Source organism: Lissotriton vulgaris, chromosome 4_1 (assembly GCF_964263255.1).
Source record: "Lissotriton vulgaris chromosome 4_1, aLisVul1.2, whole genome shotgun sequence".
Classification (NCBI taxonomy): Eukaryota; Metazoa; Chordata; class Amphibia; order Caudata; family Salamandridae; genus Lissotriton; species Lissotriton vulgaris.
Window position 1 is genome coordinate 588,962,854 of NC_141691.1, and position 21,983 is coordinate 588,984,836.

Below are 21,983 nucleotides of genomic sequence, written 5' to 3' on the forward strand. Positions count from 1 at the left end.
TTTTTTTACAAACCACTTCAGAATAGGGCTACCTGTCCCTACAATTATCCCATTTTTTTTTTTAAATTTTTGGGGGGAGCGCTCCCAGAGCGCGCCCCGGAGTGCGCCCCGTAAAGCGTATTTCTGAAAAGCGCCCCCGGGCGCGATCCGGGGAGCGTCTCGTGAGCGCCAATATCGCAAACGAAAACATGATCGTGACGTATCGCGTAGCCGCGACCGCGTGATACGCACGGCGTAAGCGCACCCGGAAGTACTCGAGCGAATACGATCGCACAACGTAAACTTCCGACGCGCTTACGCTGCGCGCCCCCGTGCGCGTAGCGTAAGCGCGTCGGGTCATGTGAGCAGAAAATAACACTTTTCATTGGTTTATAACAGTTTTAGTTTCATAATGATGAAGCCCCTGGTCTTGTGACCTGAAAATAACACTTCTCATTGGTTCAGGACAGTTTTTTTTTCTAAATGATGAAAGACCCCACCTTTTTTCCTTATTCTGACTTTGTCCTTTGACTGAGGAAGACCTGTTTGTTGCTCTCTCTACTTTTTTGCTCCAAATAATGGCTTCAGTAGTAGCATCAGCTGGTGCATCTGCCCCACCACCACCACCACAACCACCAAGAGGACCAGCTCCAAATTATATTGGTGGTCAAGAACAGGAGGAGGAGGAAGAGGAAGAGGAGGAGGGGAGAAGAAGAGGGCTGCCAGAAGAAAATACACCTTACAAACCCAAACCACACATTGTTTGGCAGTTTTTTTCAATCCCAGAGGGGCAAAAAAAGGTGAATGCGCCCAAGGTGACTTGCCTCATCTGCAATGATGAACTTTCACGGGGCAACCCAAACAAAAAATATTCTTTTGGTAACTATACCATGATTCGGCACATGACCAGAAAGCACCCAAACAACTACTCTCGAGCAGAGTTCAGGGAACTGGCCAGTAACCTCCCCCAGTCATCAAGGACCTCCTCCCAAAGAAACCAACCCACCTCATCAGAACCAGAAACATCCGAGGTGATGCCTTGCATTCAGCCGAGATTTGCTGATTTTAAAATCACTTGTTCTGCATGTGGCAAGCTTATCGCCTATGGCGAAAAAAGCGTTAAGCTCATCGTCCTTGCAGGTGATAATCACAAGTGCCCCAAAAAGAAATAATTTTTGGGGTTTTTTGTTTTTTTGCTCCAGTTGAGCCAGTTTCAATTCCCTTTTTTTGTTTCTCCCCCTAAAAAAATACAAAAAAAATATAAAACTGTTTTGAAAAGCCAAAAAAAGTTCAAAAAGTTCAAAACACACAAAAAAATATAAAACAACAAAAAGAAGAAAAAAAAAAGTTCTTTTTAGAACTACCTCCAATTTCTAAATAAAAACTTCATTTTTTTAAAAACTCTGTCATCTTTTTCCCTCATTTTACGCTCCCCGGTGCGCTACCTGGTGCGCGCACCGGGCGCTTCCCCCGCGCAAAACGAAACAAAAAAAAATATTTTAAATGCCCCGCGGGGCCCTTTTATAGCCCCCACATCAAACCTAGGGGGTCAAAGGGGTCTATCCCTGACGCCTTATGGTCAGTTCACCCTTTGTTTTAGCCACCTCTTATGTCTCGATTTTACCGAGACACAAGATGGCGGCCGCTCTGGACTGTTTCGAATGTTTGCAGACACCCGAGAGCCAATCAGCTTTCCATGCGCACCTCGCGTCACGCGCCTGGAGCGCACTCCGGTGCGCGCACCGGTGCGCAGCTATAGATATATATATTTTTTGTAACCTAAATTACTCAAAATCCACTGCAGCACATATCTTGAGACATAGCAAAGGCACATCAGGCTACCAATCCCTACAATTTTGCCAAATTTGGTGGAAATCCATTCAGCCGTTCGGGTTAAAAGTGAAATCGACCGCCCTATGGAAATTAACATGGGGAAAACGCGTTTTGGGACCCCCCTTTTATCTCGGCCCCCGTTTGACGTATCCCCCCCAAACTTTCAAGGAAGAACCGGAACTCGACGAGGCCATTTTCAGGAAATTTTCAGGCAGATAGGTAATATATATATATATATATATATATATATATATATATATATATATATATATATCCAACCAACAGTTCGCTGTAGACCCCTGCCGCTTTTCAAAGGCGGGCCTCGGATGGGATAGCGAGTCCCAATAAATCCAACCAAACTTTCTCCAGTAAAGAAAAGAGATCCGGGCCACTAGGAAGTGCAAAGCGTGATTTATTCAATGGCTTTCTCGACACGTTTCGCAGTCAGTTCTGCTTTTTCACGAGCCCGTGAAAAAGCAGAACTGACTGCGAAACGCGTCGAGAAAGCCATTGAATAAATCACGCTTTGCATTTCCAAGTGGCCCGGATCTCTTTTCTTTACTGGAGAAAGTTTGGTTGGATATATATATATATATATATATATATATATATATATATATATATTACCTACTGGCGGTCGCCAGTAGGTAGTTATAGTTAGGATTTTTTTCAATGCAAAATCTCAAAATTCTATTGTGAATAACTTTGGCGCCGGTTGACGAATCTGCCTGAAAAATTCCTCAAATTTGCCTCGCGGAGCTCTGGTCCTTCCTTGAAAGTTTGGGGGGGATTCGTTAGGCGGGGGCCGAGATAAAAGGGGGGGTCCCAAAACGTGTTTTCCCCATGTTAATTTCCATAGGGCGGTCGACCTCACTTTTAGCCCAAACGGCTGAATGGATTTCCACCAAACTTGGCAAAATTGTAGGGACTGGTAGCCCGATGTGCCTTTGCTATGTCTCAAGATATGTGCTCCAGTGGTTTTTGAGTAATTTAGGTTAAAAAAAATATATATATCTATAGCTGCGCACCGGTGCGCGCACCGGAGTGCGCTCCAGGCGCGTGACGCGAGGTGCGCATGGAAAGCTGATTGGCTCTCGGGTGTCTGCAAACATTCGAAACAGTCCAGAGCGGCCGCCATCTTGTGTCTCGGTAAAATCGAGACATATATATCTATGGCAGCGCCCCGGTACGTGCACCGGGCGGCGCTCCGGGCACGCCACGCGAGGTGCGCACGGAAAGCTGATTGGCTCTCGGGTGTCTGTAATAATTCGAAACAGTCCGGAGAGGCCCCCATCTTGTGTCTCGGTAGGATCGAGACACAAGAGGTGGGAAAAACAAAGGGGGAAATGACCATAAGGGGGCAGAGTAGACCCCCCTTGACCTCCTAGGTATGATGTGGGGGCTATAAAAGGGCCCAGCGGGGCAAAAACATATATATATATTTTTTTATTTGTGCGGGGGGAGCGCCCGGTACGCGCACCGGGGAGCGGACCGGGAAGCGTTCCATGTGGAAAAAAGAATGATAGAGTTTTTAAAAAATTGAGCCTTTTTTTAGAAATTGGAGGTAGTTCTAAAAAGAACAGTTTTTTCTTCTTTTTGTTGTTTTATATATTTTTTTAATGTTTTTTGAACATTTTGTACTTTTTTTTGGCTTTTATGAACTAATTTGTATTTCTTTTGGTTATTTTAATGGAGAGAAACAAAAAACAGGAATTTCAAAATGGCTCAACAGGAGCAAAAAAAATCAGGAAAAAATTAGTGTTTTTTGGGGCAATTGTGGTTGTCACCAGCAAGTAGGATGAGCTTTATGCTCTGCTCACCATAGGTGATGGTTTTACCACAAAATATACACGTAACTCTGTATTCCCCAAACCGTGGTTGTATGCAAGGGATCGTCTCCCTTGTTTCTGGTCCCGATGGAGTGGGTTGCTTTCTTTTGGAGCTGGTGGTTGAAGATTGGTGAGGGTTGCTGGCCAGTTCTCTCACATCTGCAGCATAATAGTTTCTCGGATGCTTGCGCTGCATATGTCTAATCATGGTATTATTACCGAAAGAATATTTTTTGTTCGGGTACCCCCTTGAAAGTTCCATGCCACAGATTAAGCAAGCCACCTTGGGCGCATTGACTTTCTTCTTGCCCTCTGGTATAGAAAAAAACTCCCATACAATGTGCTGCCTTGGTTTGTATGTGGTATTGTCTTCTTGCAGCCATCTTCTCCCCTCTTCCTCCTCCTCTTCCTCCTCCTCCTCTTCTTGACCACCAATGTAATGTTGTGGTGGTCCTCTTGGTGGTGGTGGTGGTGGTGGTGGCTGAGATGCTCCAGCTGCTGCTGCTACTGTAGCCATTTTAAAGTACAAAATATTTTTTCACAAAGATGTTCAAACAGGTCTTCCTCAGTCAAAGGACAAAGTCAGAATAAGGAAAAAAGGTGGGGTCTTTCATCATTTGGAAAAAAAAACTGTCCTGAACCAATGAAAAGTGTTATTTTCAGGTCACAAGACCAGGGGCTTCATCATTATGAAACCAAAGCTGTTATGAACCAATGAAAAGTGTTATTTTCAGGTCACATGACCCGGCGCGCTTACGCTATGCGCCCCCGGGCCGTGTCGCGTAAGCGCGTCAGATGCTTACGTTGCGCGATCGTATTCGCTCGAGTGCTTCTGGGTGCGCTTAGGCCGTGCGTATCACGCGTACGCGGCTACGCGATACGTCGCGATCATGTTTTCGTTCGCGACATTGGCGCTAACGGGACGCTTCCCGGTTCGCGCTCCGGGGCGCTTCAAAACACTACGCTTTCCGGGGCGCTCACCGGGGCGCGCACCGGGAGCGCTCCAGGGCAAAAAAAAAACAATATACATAAAAAAAATCGTTTAACATAAATATATAATATAGGATTCATTTTAAAAAATATTACATTTCATAGCTATAGAAATTTGCTATTAAAAAACCTTTGAAATTCACTGAAAAAACCATAGGTTTCACACCAGTTTTAGTTAGGAATTAGCATTTAAAAAACCTATTAAATTCACTGAAAAAACCATAGGTTTCACACCAGTTATAGTTAGGAATTTGCATTTAAAAAACCTATTATATTCACTGAAAAAACCATAGGTTTCACGCCAGTTATAGTTAGCTGGAAATTTTACTGACATAAAACCATTGAAATTCCCACGTTATAGTTAGTTGGACTCACTATAACTTGCGCGCCTGCAATGCACTGCTGATGACGTCACATATTACATCACTCATGACATGGTCAGTGACATCACTCATGACATCAGTGAATTTAATAGGTTTTTTAAATGCTAATTCCTAACTATAACTGGTGTGAAACCTATGGGTTTTTCAGTGAATATATATATATTCATATATTATCCTATTAACCCACACCACTGAACCCTGAGAAATTCTTCTTTGCCACCCGAAAAATTCCCTTGCCACTAAAAAACCCACACCCACCCTAAACCCTACATATATATATTTAGGTCAAACTGCGTCATGTTGATGCAATTAAAACCTACATTGCTGTGTACGTATAGTTGTACTCTTGGTTTGCTCCGGTGGGAAGGGATCCGCTGTTTTGAATTAAATACATGCTGCCACTTGCAAGTTTGAGAGCACCATCCTCGAGAAAGTTCATCAGGATTGTGGCATTCTCAGCATTTCTTTCATTCAAGATATTGAACCACTGCCGAACCATCGAAAACCAAGCAAGAATGGTGTGCCTGCTGACACGGGTCAGATCATGACTACATGAGGAGTCCATGTAATTAGAACCAGCACTTACAGGCATTCACCGTGTGGAGGGTAGTACGCGGCTGGATGTAGGGTAAAGCAACATTAATTTTGACTCTGTTAATGTGACTTTGCCTTTTGCCAAAGTAAAAATATGTGCATAGCCATGGAAATATGTTTCTTGCCAGTATGCATGAAATATCGGTTAGCCCTTATCCATTGTGGATATGAGATTGGAACAATGATAAATACCTAAAAAATCCCTTAGCACCCAAAAATATATACTCATCCTAAACGCTTACATTGCCCTTGCCACTAAAAATCCTTCCCCCCACTACGCCCCTTAAATTCCCTTACCGCCTAAAAGCCATAACCAAACTAAACCCTAAAATTACCCTTGCCATCGAAAAAACCCACACCCATGCTAAACCCCAAAATTGCCTTTGCCACCCAAAATCCATATGCACTCTAAATCCTAAAATTACTCTTACCACCCAAAAGCCCATACTCAATCTAAACCCTAAAACAACACTTACCACCCAAAAACACATTTCCACCCTTAATCCTAAAAAACATCCATGCCACCATATTAATCACTGTGTATATATATATACACACACACACGCACACACACACATATATATATATCATAAATATAGGTGTATATATGTTATATGTCTAATACTTAAATGTAATACTTTCCATACATTATTTTTTTCCTATGAAAATGCCTTAAAATTTCATGCTTTAACAATGACATTCATTTTAAAAGCACCCATAGTAAAGGTATACTCATGGTAAAAATATTCATTGTAATGCTTTTGTTATAAAGGCATCTAGTTGTAAAGGCTTTTCCCCATTCTGACAGCATAAATCAGTTTTTAAAACTTCCACCACTCATCTCCTTCCCATTTTCACAAAATTTGCCTCGATTGCAGGTTCTACTGCTCTTTTATTGTTACGTCTCTTTGAAGCTATGGGGCTTATTTAAATGTAAATGCCAGCATTTGTAAAGCTCACAGCTAACTCTGGAGAGGTGTCCCGGCGCTGGGGGTCATTGGGAAGATTAAGAAAGCTATTGCCCAGAGTCATATGGTGCTGGGATAACCTGCCGCTCGAGCTGGGGAACGAACCGCGAACCCTATGGTCCAGAGTCAGGCACCCTGGCCGCTGCACCATACCTCTTCCACAAGTCCGTGGTGCCTCACTTTTTCCCATATAAAAAGTGACACATCGATGACGCAAGGAGCTTGTAAATAAGCCCCTATGCTTTCATCACTCACACTTGTTTTACTTTCTCAGTTCAGTCTTCAGAATGAATCAAACTTAGGTCCATTTATATATTTCCTACTGGCATTCGCCAGTAATTAGGTATAGTTAAGACCATGTTGCCATAGGAAAAGTGTTTTTTGACTTGCCTATATCATTGGTGAAGTTTGACAAATCTTCATGGAATTTTCAATAAGAAGTCTGCCAGTGATTCTTGTTGTGCATAGAAAGTTTCAACGTTATTTGCCAAGTGGGGGCTGAGAAAAAGGGTAGTAAAAAAATGTGTCTTTGCAATGTTAATTTCCATAGAGATTTTTAGACATGACTACAACTTGAATCGCTGGACGGAATTTTACCAAATTTGGCAGAAATGGAGTCAAAAAGAACCATTCTTGGTATTTGTTGTAAATCTAGTCAGTAATGAGCTGTTGGTAAAACAAATTTGTATATATCGGGACGCAAATCCTCCCACGATCCAACAATCCAAGTGCTCAAATCTGATCAGCTGCTACACTTCAATCAGGAAGTGTTTGCCGCCATCTTTTTACTCAGCTTCAGCTGAGTCTCACATAAAACATTTAAAAAAAAGAAAAGTGGTCCATGGGTCCCAATCAGCACTTTTTGAAAAACATCTTGATGTGGGAATGTGATGGAGCCTTCTTGGGCTTAACTGTGCCCCATGGCCATCGCTACTCTGGGGCCCTCCATCGTGATTCCAAGGGAAAAAGAGCAGACAGAGGCAAAAAAATGATCAACAACCAGCAGAAAGAGGCAAAATAAAGGTGATAAACAAGCAGAAAGAGGTCAAATAGAGGACAGCAAAAAGCAGAAAGACGCAAAATAAATGTGAGAAACGAGTATGAAGTGGCAAAATAAAGGTGAGGAACCAGCATCAAGAGAGAAAATAAAGTGGGAGAAATGAGCACAAAGAGGCAAAATAATGGTCAGCAACGAGCAGTAAGAGTCAAACTACAGGTGAAAAATGAGCAGAAAGAGGCAAAACAAAAGTGCTAAACGAGCAGAGAGAGGCAAAATAAAGCTGATAAATGAGCAGAATAAGGCAATATAAAGGACAGCAACAAGCAGAAAGATGCAAAATAAAGGTTAGAAACGAGCAGAAAGAGGCAGAATAAAGGTCAGAATCAAACAGCAAGAGGCAAAATACATGTGATAAGTGAGCAGAAAAAGGCAAAATAGAGGTCAAACACCTGCATCGAGAGGCAAATTAAAGATCAGAAATGAGCAGAAAGAGGCTGAAAAAGGCCAGCAACCAGCAATAAGAGGTAAACTACAGGCACGAAATGACCAGAAAGAGGCAAAATAAAGGTCCGTAATGAGCAGAAAGAAGCAAAATAATGGTAAGAAAAAAGCAGAAAGAGGCATAATGAAGTTCAGAAGAGAGGAGAAACAGGTAGAATAAGGCCAGAAGGAATCATAAAGAGGCAGAATAAAAGTCAGAAACAAGCAGAAAAGATCAGAAACAAGCATAAAAAGCTAAATAAAGGAACCGCAATCATCATAAAAAGGGAAAATAAAGGTGAAAAGTGTGCAGCAAGAGGCAGAATAAAGGTCAGAAAGAGGCAGAATAATGTCAGAATAGAGCAAAAAGAGGCAGAATAGAGATCGGAAACAGCAACAAGAAGCAGATAAAGGTCAGAAACAAGCAGAAAGAGGCAGAAAAAAGGTCAGGAAAGAGGCAAAATAACAGGCAGGCTGAGCAGAAGTAATGAGGGCAAAGCGAGGAGAGAAGAGGTAGAAAAATGAGCAGAGGGGGCACAACCCGTAGGCAGCAGAGAGTAGTGGACTGAAGGCAAGTTTGAGAAGAGGACTGTCACAGTGGGAGCTGGCACAAGGACCTGCTCCCTTGTGTCCTCCTGCTTATTTCACTACCCACCCACTGACAGACCCACTCATGCACCCACTCTCAGACCCACTTACACACTCCTGCACCCCCTCACAGACCCACTGAGAGACTCACATACACTCACAGACCCACTCATAGACTCACACACCCACTCATAGACACACCCAGACTCTCATAAACCGGCTCACAGATCCATTCACTCATTCACCTACTGACAGACTTACAGACCCACTGAGATACTCATGCACCCACACACAGATCAACTCAGACACTCATGCCCCTACTCACAGACTCATTCGGAGTCTCTCACGTGCTATTGTAGACCCACTCAGCCACTCACCCACCCACTCAGTGACTCAGACATCCACACACACATTCCTTCAGACACTCATGCATCCATTGACACACCCACTCAGAGACCTTCACATGCTCTCACAAACCCACTCATCCACTCATCCACCCACTCACAGACACATTCAGACAGTCATGTTCCCATTCACAGACCCACCCAGAGACTCATGCACCCAATCAAATACCTACTCAGACATTCACAAACCTACTGACTGAACCACTCAGACACTCAAATACCCACTTACAGACTTACCGAGACACTCATTCCCTCATTCAGATACTAATTTTCAAAGTGTAGTACTTACATTTAGGAAATAGAGCTTAAAAACCAAAGATTACAGGGATTTTTATAGTAAGGTAACTTCATTAAAAAAGACCTTAGACATCACTGAAAAAACCGAAGGTCACAGGAATGCTGTAGTTAGGGAAAATAATTAAAACAAACCTTAGATATTCTCTGTGAAAATCAAAGGTTACAGGGACATTACAGTAAGGCAGAAATTTCACTCATACAAAACAAGTGAAATTCAGCAGTTATAGTTAGCTGAGCTAACTATAACTTACACCCCAGCAATGCACTGCTTATGACCTCACATATTACAGCACTCATGACATGGTCAGTAACATCAATGATGGCATCTCAAATGACATCACTGTTGACATGACATCTCTGATGATATTATCCACAGACGCTCTCACATACCCATCCACACCCCTATACAACCTCTCATACATCCACTCACATGCCCACCCAACTACTCACATACCCATTCACAGACCCATACAAGTACTTTAACAACCACTCACTCATGCATAGATCCAAACACACTCACTCACTCACTCATACTACTCTCACATAACCACTCACTCATACAGCTACTCATACAACTACTCACATACACATACAGCCACTCACACAGCAACACACACCCTCATATAGCTGCTCACACACCCACTTATTAACCCATGCAGCACCTCACACACCCACCCACTCACCCAAACAGTCTTTCAACATAACCTCTCACTCACCTAAAAAAACGTTCATACATACACTCCCTCTTCAATATAGTCACTCACACACAACTCACATAGCCAAACACCTACTCAATCAGCCACTCACTCACCCATCCAGCCACTTACACACCCATTCACTCACTCATACAGCCATTCAGACACCCACTCACTCACTCACTCACCCATACAGTCACTCACACATCCACTCAGTCATCCATACAGCCCCTCACGTAGCCACTCACTCACCCATAGAGTCACTCACACACCTACTCACTCACCAAAACAGCCACTCACACAGCAACTCACTCACCCACAAAGCTACTCACACACCCATTATTTACCCATACAGCCACTTACTCACCGACTCACAGAACCATACTCTATTCATACAGCCACTCACACACAGATGCAATCAGTCACACAGCCACTCACATAATATATTTTCGAAGTAGTATCACCTATTAGTAGTGGACCTAGTATGTTAATAGAACTTTTGCAGCAGGTTAGTATATATCTTTAACATTCATACACTCTTAAAAAACACTTACACTCACTGGATGATGTCATCAGTGATGAAATTTGAGATGTCATCAGTGATGTCACTGACCACATCCACATCATCAGTGAGGTATATTTGAGGTAATAAGTAGTGCATTCCAGGGGCGTAAGTTATAGTCCTCTCAGCTAACTCTAACTGCTATATTTCACTGGTTTTGTAAGAGTGAAATCTGAGCCTAACTATAACATCCTTGTAACCTTTGTTTTTTTAGTTAAAAAAATATAATTATATATGTAACATATGTGTTTGTGTATATGTATATATATATATATATATATATATATATATATATATATATATATATATATATATATATATATATATATATATAACACTTAATACTTACATTTAATAGTTTACTTACCTTATGTTTTTTACTACAACTATGCCTTTACCATTCATGCTTCAACAACGAAATTCGTTGCAAAGGCAGCCGTGGTAAAGGCATACTCTAGGTAAAAATGTTTGCTTTAAAAGCAAGCATGGTATGTTGTAATGTCTTCATTTAAAAGGGATCTTGTTGTTCAGCGTTCGATATAAAGGATGTTTCCCAATTCTGACAGCATAAATCAGTTTTTAAAATTTCCATCTCTCTTCACCTTCCGATTTTCACAGCATTTGCCTCTTGAATGCAGGTTCCACTACTCTTTTATGGTTACGTCACTTTGAAGCTATGTTTTTATCACTCATGCTTGTTTCACTTTCTCAATACGCTTGTTAGAATTATTCAAACTTAGGTAAATTTTTTCCCAATCAACCTTCAGTTATTTTTACTTGTTAATATCTTAAACCAGCTTCTCACCTCGTCTATGCTTCTTTCTAAAGCAGCACTATAATATCAAAGGTCCAAACCACTCCCATTGGCTCGAATCACATTTGGCGGGTGGTGTGGATCATCCACTTTCTACCATAGACCGTCACGTCCACTTGATGTTTGCACTGGCTCTATGCAAGACCGCAGGAAGAGAGGGTAATTGAGGACAAGGAATTATTCACACCATTCTGCCAACTTGTGTCGATTTGGGTAGAATGGGCATGCATTGACATCCTGCCCTCACACCATTACTGCTTCCCACTGGCAGAAGACAACAGAAAGAATGTTAAGTAGTTCACCTGTGCATAGGTGTAATACGAGGGGCAATTTGCATGCTTTTAAGGCTCACTTTATCTTAGCACTTCAATGTCTGCCAGCTCCTATCATGTGCCCAGAAATCAATGGGTGCTTCAGGCATCAGAATTTGATGTAAAGGCTTAACTGTATTACTAAGTATACCCCAAATCTTGATATACTAGCCCATAAGCGGAAATAGTATCAGTGGATATATGGAATAAAGTACTTCCTGTCATACATTCAAAGGACAGAAGAGTTTCATGACCATATATAGCAATGAGAAGATTGTGTAACAAGCCCTGGGTTTTGTCCATAAAGTCTCGGCGGGGGTCTGACTTCAAAACATAGTTTGTAAGGGGGCTCAGAGCAAAATCATTTTAAGATCTCTGAGATAGGGGATATAATTGGATCCACATGAGCGCACTCCTCCTGATCATCAATGTTGGACAATTGCAACTTTTGTTAATATGTTCAGGTCCTTTGTATGTATCTAGGGATTCCATGTTTTTTAAAGTAATTTTTATCAAGTTAAGATACACAGCATTAGGCTTGCTAGAGATCCCACCAATCATGTATAAATGTTTTATGCATTGATATGGGAAGCCGAAAATGTTCTTATATGTGATTTCATTCGCAATTTCTCTTTTTTTATTGTTGTAAAGTAAATGATATGACAGAACATGCAGGAGGTGTATTTAAAGTTTATATTTGGAAACAGGGGAGCAAAATATACATGAGTGGGAACCACAGTAGTGAAATACAAAAGAAAACAATGATTGACAGCACACCACTACAAAATAAAATAGGACGACATATAGTGATTTGTGTAAAATTAATTCAGCCTTCATAATAATCTTTTATTCATTCTGGTGAGTAAGAAAAGGGGTGTCTGCAAAGGCACATTGAAGGCGGCTTTATTTCCAACAGCCAATGTAGGTGTCTTGGACTGGGATATTTACATGAGAGAGTCCTGGCATATAATTCAATCCCATCACTAACTGTGGTGTCAGTGTTGTTAGAAGGAAAGAGCAATAAAACATTGAGTACTAAAATTGGGCTGATCATAGCAATTTGAAGGTAGCATATTGTGGATGAATATATCACCGACACACATGTTTGCTGACATTTGATTATTTCAAAGGGGTTATCCTCTCCAGAAGTATAGTCCCTAAAAGGTCTAAGTGCTGCATCAAATTCATGCTCCAATTTGTGCTTCTCATTTAGTACAACAGCAATTGTTCTGAATAATGCAAAGACATTTAAACAAAGTTAAGACTGGCACTCTGCCCCAAAAAGATATAAAGCTATGTCAACTCTAACACGCTTTAGATGCCCAGTGAAATCTTTCCCTTTGTCTTTTTTTCCTCTCTTTCCAGATGGGAGTGCGGCAGCTTGGTCAGAACTTATGGGTTGAGACCAGAATATTGTAAATTTTGTCAGAGCAACTCAGTGAGAATTTTCATGTTTCCTTGCCATCCTTTCACCCAGGACTCCACCGTTGTTTGCAAGAAGAAATGCGCCCCTGAAGCCTGCAACAAGAGCACAGAGTCCTGTTGTGATGAGTGTGTCATGTATGTCCCCACCGAGGAAGTGAAAGTGTGCAAGTCTGGCAGCAAGCTGTTCAGGGTAATGTTGCAATGCTAATGTCATTTGGGGATGCTGCTGAGTTTAATCTCTTTGTACCCTGCCTGTTCACTGTTTAGAGATCAAAGGTTTGTTCACTTAATTTGCTTGCCTTTTGCGTTTTTGTTGGCTGCAGCACCACATTCAGCAAAACTTCTGATCTGCTTAACTCCAACTAGAAGAAATAAGATGGTATGTGCTAGTGAACAAATTCAACAAATCTTAGTAAATAGCATGTTGAAATACTATCTGTACTCTTTTTTGGTCTCTAAATCCTGTGCAACCCTATTGTGGTGGTGCCATAATTTAGCACTTCATTGGCACCTTACAAAATGTCAGGGGACAGGAAATTGTCTTTAATATTTCAATGGCATGAATATCTTCAGTGGCCAAACTTATGCTACACACACTGAGTTACTGTCATTGGCACATAGTATTTTCAGAGGTAATTCAAGAAATTCATCCTGAAATATGAGTGTGCTTAATATTGGGGCTGATCTTGTTTGTGGGTGATCCACATTTGAGAAAATTCAGGATAATAGGTCCTGGGTAAAAAGTAATTTGAGAATAATTTGGGCATTAAATAGACGGGGATTATTACTCTGTCTCTTGGATCTAAAGTCATCAATAACGTTAGAAGAGATCAGTTCTCCACTGATAAATTTCAAGCTTCAGATTTCTAATCAGGCAAACACTGCCCGACTTGTATTACAGAGTGAGTATTGCATGATGCAGCTAAGAGGATCAGCATGTTAATGATGATTAAAAAGCACCATCAAAAGCTCATACTCAAGCACAGCCACAACTCACTAAAGCACATCTCTTATCCTCACGCACTACAACCAACATCTTCTATGTAGTTCAAACTGTAACTCACATCTACCACACATACACTATGAAGGCCGCCTCTCAACCCAATGTTAAACAAGGAATCATGCCTTTTTTAGTTATAAGGCACTAAGAAGATTCTAAAAGAATGCAATATTATGTCACTAACCGTGTTAAATTAGCACTTTTTAACAGTTTGCAATTCTCTGGTTGATTGCATTTAAAGCCAACGAGATTTGAAAGATTTGCTGCCTTACAATCTAATTTCCACATTTATTACCTTGATTTCTATGGGTATATTCACATTTAGTCCTTACATCTTTTTAGTATTTGACTGGTTTAAAACATGGCAGACCTTCCCAGTTTTCTGCTTCAATTAAAAGGACGATGATTGTGCAGCTTGATGTTAGGGAAAATCTGGTTTAGTAAAACTCCTAATTCTTTAAATTGTAATCACAGAAACATCTTAATCTTCAATGGGGCTTTATTGGCTGGTATTCCACGCTATACATTTATTTTGAAGACGTTTGCATCCAATTTCACTCATATGTGACTGTTTTCATTTACTATTTGATACTTTTATGTATTGTTTTAAATGTACTTTGAACTAAACCTTGTGGTACATCAGAAACTTTTCAGAGAAATAGAATAGACAGAGGGGCGTACTGTGGTCCTTTCATAACACAGAAATCAAACATCATGATCATATTGACAGAAAGTCATAAATATATTAATCAATCCTTTCCTTAAGCAGGACCACTTGAATTATGTAGTTTGAGAGGGACAATTTATGGGGCAAGAAAAGGCAAATTATGCGACATAATGAGGCACATTTTCTGATAGCTTTGCCTAATTATTTTGTCAATTTCATACTTTTTAACACTGTCTGGGCATAGGTTCTACCTCAGTTTAACACCCAAAATTAGCAATAAGCAACACAAAGGTGAGAAGTCAACTTTTACAAAGGCCCTCCACTGCCGACAACACTTGTCACTGCGACTTTACTAACTTTTGAACCGTTTGAGCTAGTAAAAGTTTTTGGGGATAAAATGTGCTAATTATGCAGCAGGTGAATCATGTACCAAATGTGGCAGATCCATAATTACGTGAAAAATGCAGCAGCCGCACAATCGCATAAATTCAGTGGCCCTGCAATAACCCTGCTTGGAACACTTTTAAATCATCACAGTTATAAGGAAAGTCTGAAAAGATATGAAGTTGACTTATTTTGGGTTTCTTTACTTGCCCTTGAAACTTAACAGGGTGAGGAGATGTTCGCCTTCTTGCCCCATCCCTATTCTCCAGGGATCTGCATAAGAGTGCGATGCACAGGAGGTATCTTGTCAAGGGATTCCATAAGCTGGTAGTATTCTCCTGCTCTCAGTAGAAATATGGATGTTGGTAGACAATGATACCATGTCATTTCCCAGTGACCTACTCATCTTTCATAAAAACATACCTACCTGGTCTATGATCTTCAAAATCATTAGGCGGAGATAGGTATAACAACTGGGGTGACAGCTTGTAAACTTTCTAATTTATTGATTCCCGAAAATGTTTTATTCATGGAATCTAGCATGTTTAGAAAAGTGGCAAAACACATAACTGACAATTAAGAATAAAGTTAACAGATGATTCCATATCACCAAGACAAAAAGCTGCAGATATGATGAAGATTTCAGTTGCAAAAAGTGGTCATAAATTACCTATTGACTTTCTGTAATTGAAAACTAATTTTGTATACTGACCAGGGCGCAAATAGTTGGGTACACAAAATTCAGAATCATAGTTGGTTTCTATCAGTATCCATGAGGTAGTTTGCAAATTTCGACTTACTAAGATTGGATGCCATCAAGGGGTTGTGGACTTCTGTGGTCATCAGACTACTATGCCTGTGACTGTATCTAAATAAAGTAAACTTTAAAAAATGTAGACTACATTCCGTAAAGGAAACAGGGCTACGTTAAAAAATCTATATTTTTAAAGTTTGTTTGAAAGTTGATTGTGGTGCTCAAGCCTCTCCCTGTTCAGCGGGACTCCTTCCCATTTGCAAATGTGTTACTGCCCCAATCTCTGGAGTTGGTAACCTTTCAATGTTAATGGACCAAATCTTAGTTACAAGACATTTATACATACCACAATGAATCTCTATTTTGAAGGAAAACACTAAACATGCCCATTCCAAAAAACAAATCATTATGCCTTTATAAACCCATTTTCCTATTCAGTAACCTGTTACTTAATCACAAAATGAGTTTAGTGCATGCTAGAAAGCCATTTCGTGGTTTAACCCCTGTGCTTTGCCCATCTGCCCAGGGCTTCCATCTGACAATTTGTTGTTTTCAAGAGTGAGAGCCCAGTCAATGTATTTGATCTAAAGCAAGACTGCAACACTCAGAATGCACTGATTTGTTAATAGAAAGTTCTAGACCGGAAACAGGGAGCCTGATTCACAAAGCCAGTTTTGCAAATACGTTCAGATTACATATGCAAATGACTTCATGAAAGGTGGGTTTCAAATCATACATCCATATATGTGTTTTATGACAACATCAGGGTTTAATAGTACTCCTTCGGTATAACTTCCTACATGGATATTGAGCAGGCTTGTTCCAGGACTATGATACACTGAACACGTTGGGAGCACCGACAAACTCAATAATTTATGGGTGTTGCCAAACCTTTCACAGGCCCATGCCAACTCCAGAAATGTTTGGAGATTTACTCCTATCAAGGACAGGAACTACATGTTTTCCCCAAAAAGTAACTATGAAGGAACACTGCGAAAACTGGTGCAAGAAGAGTGGTGTAACTTTCCCAGTGAAGAAATAAAAGCGCATTACACTAATTCAATGGCTTTCCCTACGAGCAGTTGTAAACTATTCCCAATTACCCATGCAAACACATTTTGCTTGGTCTTACCTCTGACTGGCACAGGCTTCTTTCTAGGAGTACCCATGGAAACAGTTTTGAATTCCTTATATTCATCAGTTTACTCTATATCCCTGCAAGGTAGTAAACCTGCAAGTGCATATTTAAGAATATCTTTGAAAATCAGGCCAAATGTGTTCTGGTGACATTGACTCATCTGAAAATAAGGCTCACGAACAACCCTCAAAGTGGAGTATTACTCGAGTTGTACCTCTCGAAATATGCCACTACAGGAACATCACACACCTGGTCATGTCTCATGAAATATAAACTTTCATTAATCACATGGCAGGACCTAGAGATAAAGGCAGTACTGTCTGTAGATTGGTGTGGAAATGTAAAGTTTGCAAAAATGCAGATGCGTTATGAAAACCGCTGTGCTTTGCAAGAAATGTGTCTTTGAATTAGCGTGGGAAGTATATCTGTCTCCCAAGCTGCCATTTTCTGTGATTAGGTTTACAGTTCAGATCCGCTACAGCACAGTGGCAGCCAAGATTGTGTTGGGTCGAGGATAGACCATCTGGGAAGAAATTCACTGTGTCCAGAAATGATAATTATATTTTGTCATGCGGAATAATTTAAATACATTGGGATTTTAATGTGTCTAGGATATCCTGGAAATATTTATAACATGTCTTTTAACTGATAAACTAGCTTATTAGTACAGAGCAGGGAAAATGGGAAAGAGAGAGAGGTGACAGATTTTGAAAAGAGTGATGATATATAAACTCAGGATAGAGAGAGATGATGAACGAGACAATAGACAGACAATAGACAGACCAAGGACATAGTGTAGGGTGATAAAATATGAAAGACGAAGATAAAAGTATGAAAGTGAAGATAAAAAATACACTCAGAAAAGAGAAAAGAAAAATAAACTCTGGCAGAGTCATCTTTCTTTTCTCAAAAGCATCAACAAAGTAAAAGCTGTACTGCAATTGCAGGGGCTGTAGTATAGTGGACTCTTTAAATGCTTAAGGCAGCCATAAACCAGATATGACTCGATCCCAGTGCAGATTCTTTGGGCCCGATTCACAGAACTAACTTAAGACAAAATCCTACACTTACTACCATTTTAGTATTCACAGAAGGCAGTTTGGTATTCAAAGAAGGCACTTACTCATATTGGTATTCACAGGAGGCACTTACTCATTTTGGTATTCACAGAAGGCACTTACTCATCAATGAGTAAGTGCCTTCTCTGAATAACAAAATGAGTAAGTTGCTCAAAATGAGTAAGCTACTCATAATTAATAAGTGACTACTTTTGGTTTTCACAGAAGGCACTTACTCATTAATGAGTAAATGCCTTCTGTGAATACCAAATGAGTAAGTGTCTTCTGTGAATAACAAAATGGTAGTAAGTTTAGGATTTTGTCTTAAGTTAGTTCTGTGAATCGGGCCCCTAGTTTGCAGGTCGTCTGCAGTGCGATCAGGTGACATTTTGTTGCGCTATGATGGTTATATCAATCCTCAAGTTGCAAACGTTTTGGTTACAAAGATTTGCAGACATCTTACCTCACCAACATTCACGAGGCAGTCAGTAACATTTCAATGCTTTGTAACTGTGTGAGTGATTGCAAGGTATTAATGAGTTTCTTTTCACTATGGGTGGAGTTTATCCATAGTGCAACGTTTATGCATGTGCCATTTAAGAAGCCTAAAATGATCTTGTCCTCACAGCACACCACAGTGCTCCATATCATCAAAAACTGTTGAAGAGATCAGTGGAAAAACAACTGTCCCTGTGTTGTACTGACAAAGTGCTGGAAGTGTTGTATGAAGCCTCCACTCATGACAGTTTGTTTGTTGTGCTCTTGCAGGATGGAGAAATGTGGTCGTCCATTAACTGCACCATCTGCGCCTGTGTGAAAGGCAAGACAGAATGTCGCAAGAAGCAGTGCATTCCAGTCAGCAGCTGCCCTCAAGTGAGTTTCTGTTCGCATTGGCTTACTCTCTGGAGGTCAAATCTGACATGGCTAGTCAATGACTTTCAACGACTATGACCTTTTGACCAATATCGTATACTGCAAGTTTTACGGACTAGAGTTAATTACATTGAAGACGCAAATGGCCAGTTGTTTTATGAATTTCTTCTTTATAAGGATATCATCCTTTTACTTAGCAGGGTGGCATGTGCTGCACCAACTCTTACCTCCAGGAGTCACTGCCGTCTCATGAGGGGGGGGGGGGAAAGCAGATGGGGTTCATGCCTCAGCTCTAAATGTCCTGCCCCCTCCTTGGTCGCCACCACCACGGCTGTTGAATCTGCTAAGAGATGACACAGCAAATAAAACAGACATTGCACCTTGCCACACACAGTAATGCGTCCAACTACCTTTCAATGCATAGCATGTTGTTTTGCTTAAAATGTTTATATCAATCCATCTATCTGCCTATCTATCTGTCTGTCTATCTATCTATCTATCTATCTATCTATCTATCTATCTATCTATCTATCTATCTATCTATCTATCTATCTATCTATCTATCTATCTATCTATCTATCTATCTATCTATCTATCTATATGAAATAATTACATGATTTATTACAGGCCGTCCAACTGAAAGCCACTCGATTTACTGTCTCTTTGCCAATGCAACTGACCTCTTCGGAATAGTTGAAGGTTGTGCCTCTTCAAAGATATGTTCAGGGTCATGGTCCGTTTTAGCAGGTTGGTCACATATGCCAGACCAATTCCAAAAGAGTTCTTGGCCCACCAACGAGTCAAAATTGTGTTGTTTTTCCAATGCTTTCCATGTCCTACCGCCACGATCTGTCTGACCCTTGCACAATAACAAGAAATGACAGAAACAATCAGATTTAGAATTTACTTTCTGAAGAAAAAGTAAAGCAATTAGTTTATGGGTGGGGTCTTTTATTATCTTACGTTCTCTATGGTCAGCCAGGGCATCAAGCTTTGCATGCCAGTACTGCGTCAGCAGTGAAAAGTCTGCGAGAATCTATGTGCAAAATGCATATGTATGACTGAGCTAACTGGAGCACTTGCTATATGGAGTGCTACTAGTACACTGCACCACAGGCGATTAGACTGTAATCCTGCCTTTTAATGTCCAAAACTTGGCATCAGGAGACATTTGGGCACCTGGTAAATACTACACCTCAGGCAGTTGTTATTTTTATCGGGTCTGTATTGTGCATCCTTCATAGCACCAAAACTGTGATTGAGCCTTTAAAGCATCCAAAAGGCCACATTAAATAGCAGGGAAGGGAAGGGAGGGAAGAAGCATCAGGGGATAGAAAGTGAGAATGGTGCAAAGCAAATAGAAAAAAAATCAACAAAACACTTTTTACTGCACTGGCTGATGAAGTGATACCGCATTAATGGGTAGGCAAATTTAGGCAACAGCCATGACGTAGATTTTGGAAGAGAGTAGAAGTTAAAACTGAGCTGGCAGTGCCCCCATAGACATCAGGGAGAAAAACTAGCTGTCACCTACATGGGATTGAGAGAAAAAGATATAGAGAGTGACAGATTGAGAGAAAGAGGGAGAGACAGAGCAAGAGAGAGACCGAGAAAGAGAGCAAGAGAGATAGAGATTGAATTAGGGTGTGCATGCATGCATGTCTTGTTTGTCTGTCTAACGGTGCATGTCAATGGATAAAAATCAAGATGGTATTTTGGAAGAATTCTAGGTCCAGGAGAGTTCCAGAGAGTTCCAGGGGAGTACAGATACATTCTCTCTCTGTGACAGATTCTGCCCTTGGACCTCAGCCAGCTAACCCTGTCCTTGATAAATATATTAGCCTGCAGTGTTGATAAGTTTAGGAGTGAATAGGCAGGTGTTAGCACTTTGCTTTATCAAGTTGATGGGTAAAATAAATGCACATTTATTAATCCAAATATGCTTTCATTGGAGTAAATATTCATTTATTTAGACTCAATATGTTTCAGGTACTTAATGAAGTGTACTTTGTACTGGCTTTATTCAGAAATGCCCATTCCTTTCTGGCTAAGGAGTAATAAATGCTGCAGAACTTGAACCGATAGGAGTTTTTTTGTAGCACCACACGCACGTACACACACAGACACACTCACACCTGTATAATCCTAATTTAGATTTTGGTGGCTGGTCTATTGGTTCACCAAGGCAGCAGAGGGGTTTACTCTGTTGCCCTTTTGAAAGACCAACCACTATATTTAGAGATCTCCGCCAGGCAGATGTAGCTCTCCATACCTTCAGCTGAGTTTTCTTTGTGGCGGCTACGCTGTAGGCACTAAACGTTTGGTGACCATAAGGCATGTTGAATAGGTCTGCTCAGCAAACATTTATGTTTGTTAGAAAATAAAATTCGACATTTTGACAGTTTCTCACAGCATGTGGGGGTGATTATTTTGCTTCCCTGCTCTGGACCACTAGGCCTTTCCTAAAAGGGGGGGGGCAGTCTGAGGCACTTTGACCAATGACCAAATGTCAGCTGGGCCATCAGTGAAAGTTGGACATTTGGTGGTTCCCCCAATTCTAAAAAGAGTGGGCAGATCACAAGTCTAGAGTACAGTATAGTCCTCCACAATTCCGTGGTGCTCCCCGTTTCAAACTGTAAATAAAGTCTACAATAATTTAACTCTATGTGACTGTATATGTAGAGGTTTAAATGACAGGTAACTGGGTTTCATCGATCTATAATGCAGTTGTGGGGTTCTGGTGACATGATAAAACGCCCTAAATCTAACATCTTGTAAATGTTCCCATTATTACAATAACATTTGAAGTATTTTTATATTGCAATCTTTTTGGAAGAGAAAATGTTTTATAATCAGCACTACATAATCATTTTATATAGTTCAAAATACTACACTATTTTTATGCCTTCAAGTCGATTGAAATATGTAAAACACAATGATAAAGTCATTTAAATAAA

General features: G+C 40.6%; 1 protein-coding gene across 1 annotated transcript in view; it reads left to right on the plus strand.

Annotated features, from left to right (window-relative positions):
* BMPER (BMP binding endothelial regulator) overlaps window positions 1–21,983 on the plus strand; it is a 477,629-nt gene that overhangs the window by 305,259 nt on the left and 150,387 nt on the right. The window contains exons 9-10 of the mRNA XM_086964813.1: window positions 13,205–13,342; window positions 18,922–19,026. Of these exons, the coding sequence (XP_086820939.1) occupies window positions 13,205–13,342; window positions 18,922–19,026 (243 nt within the window). The remainder of the gene's footprint in view (window positions 1–13,204; window positions 13,343–18,921; window positions 19,027–21,983) is intronic.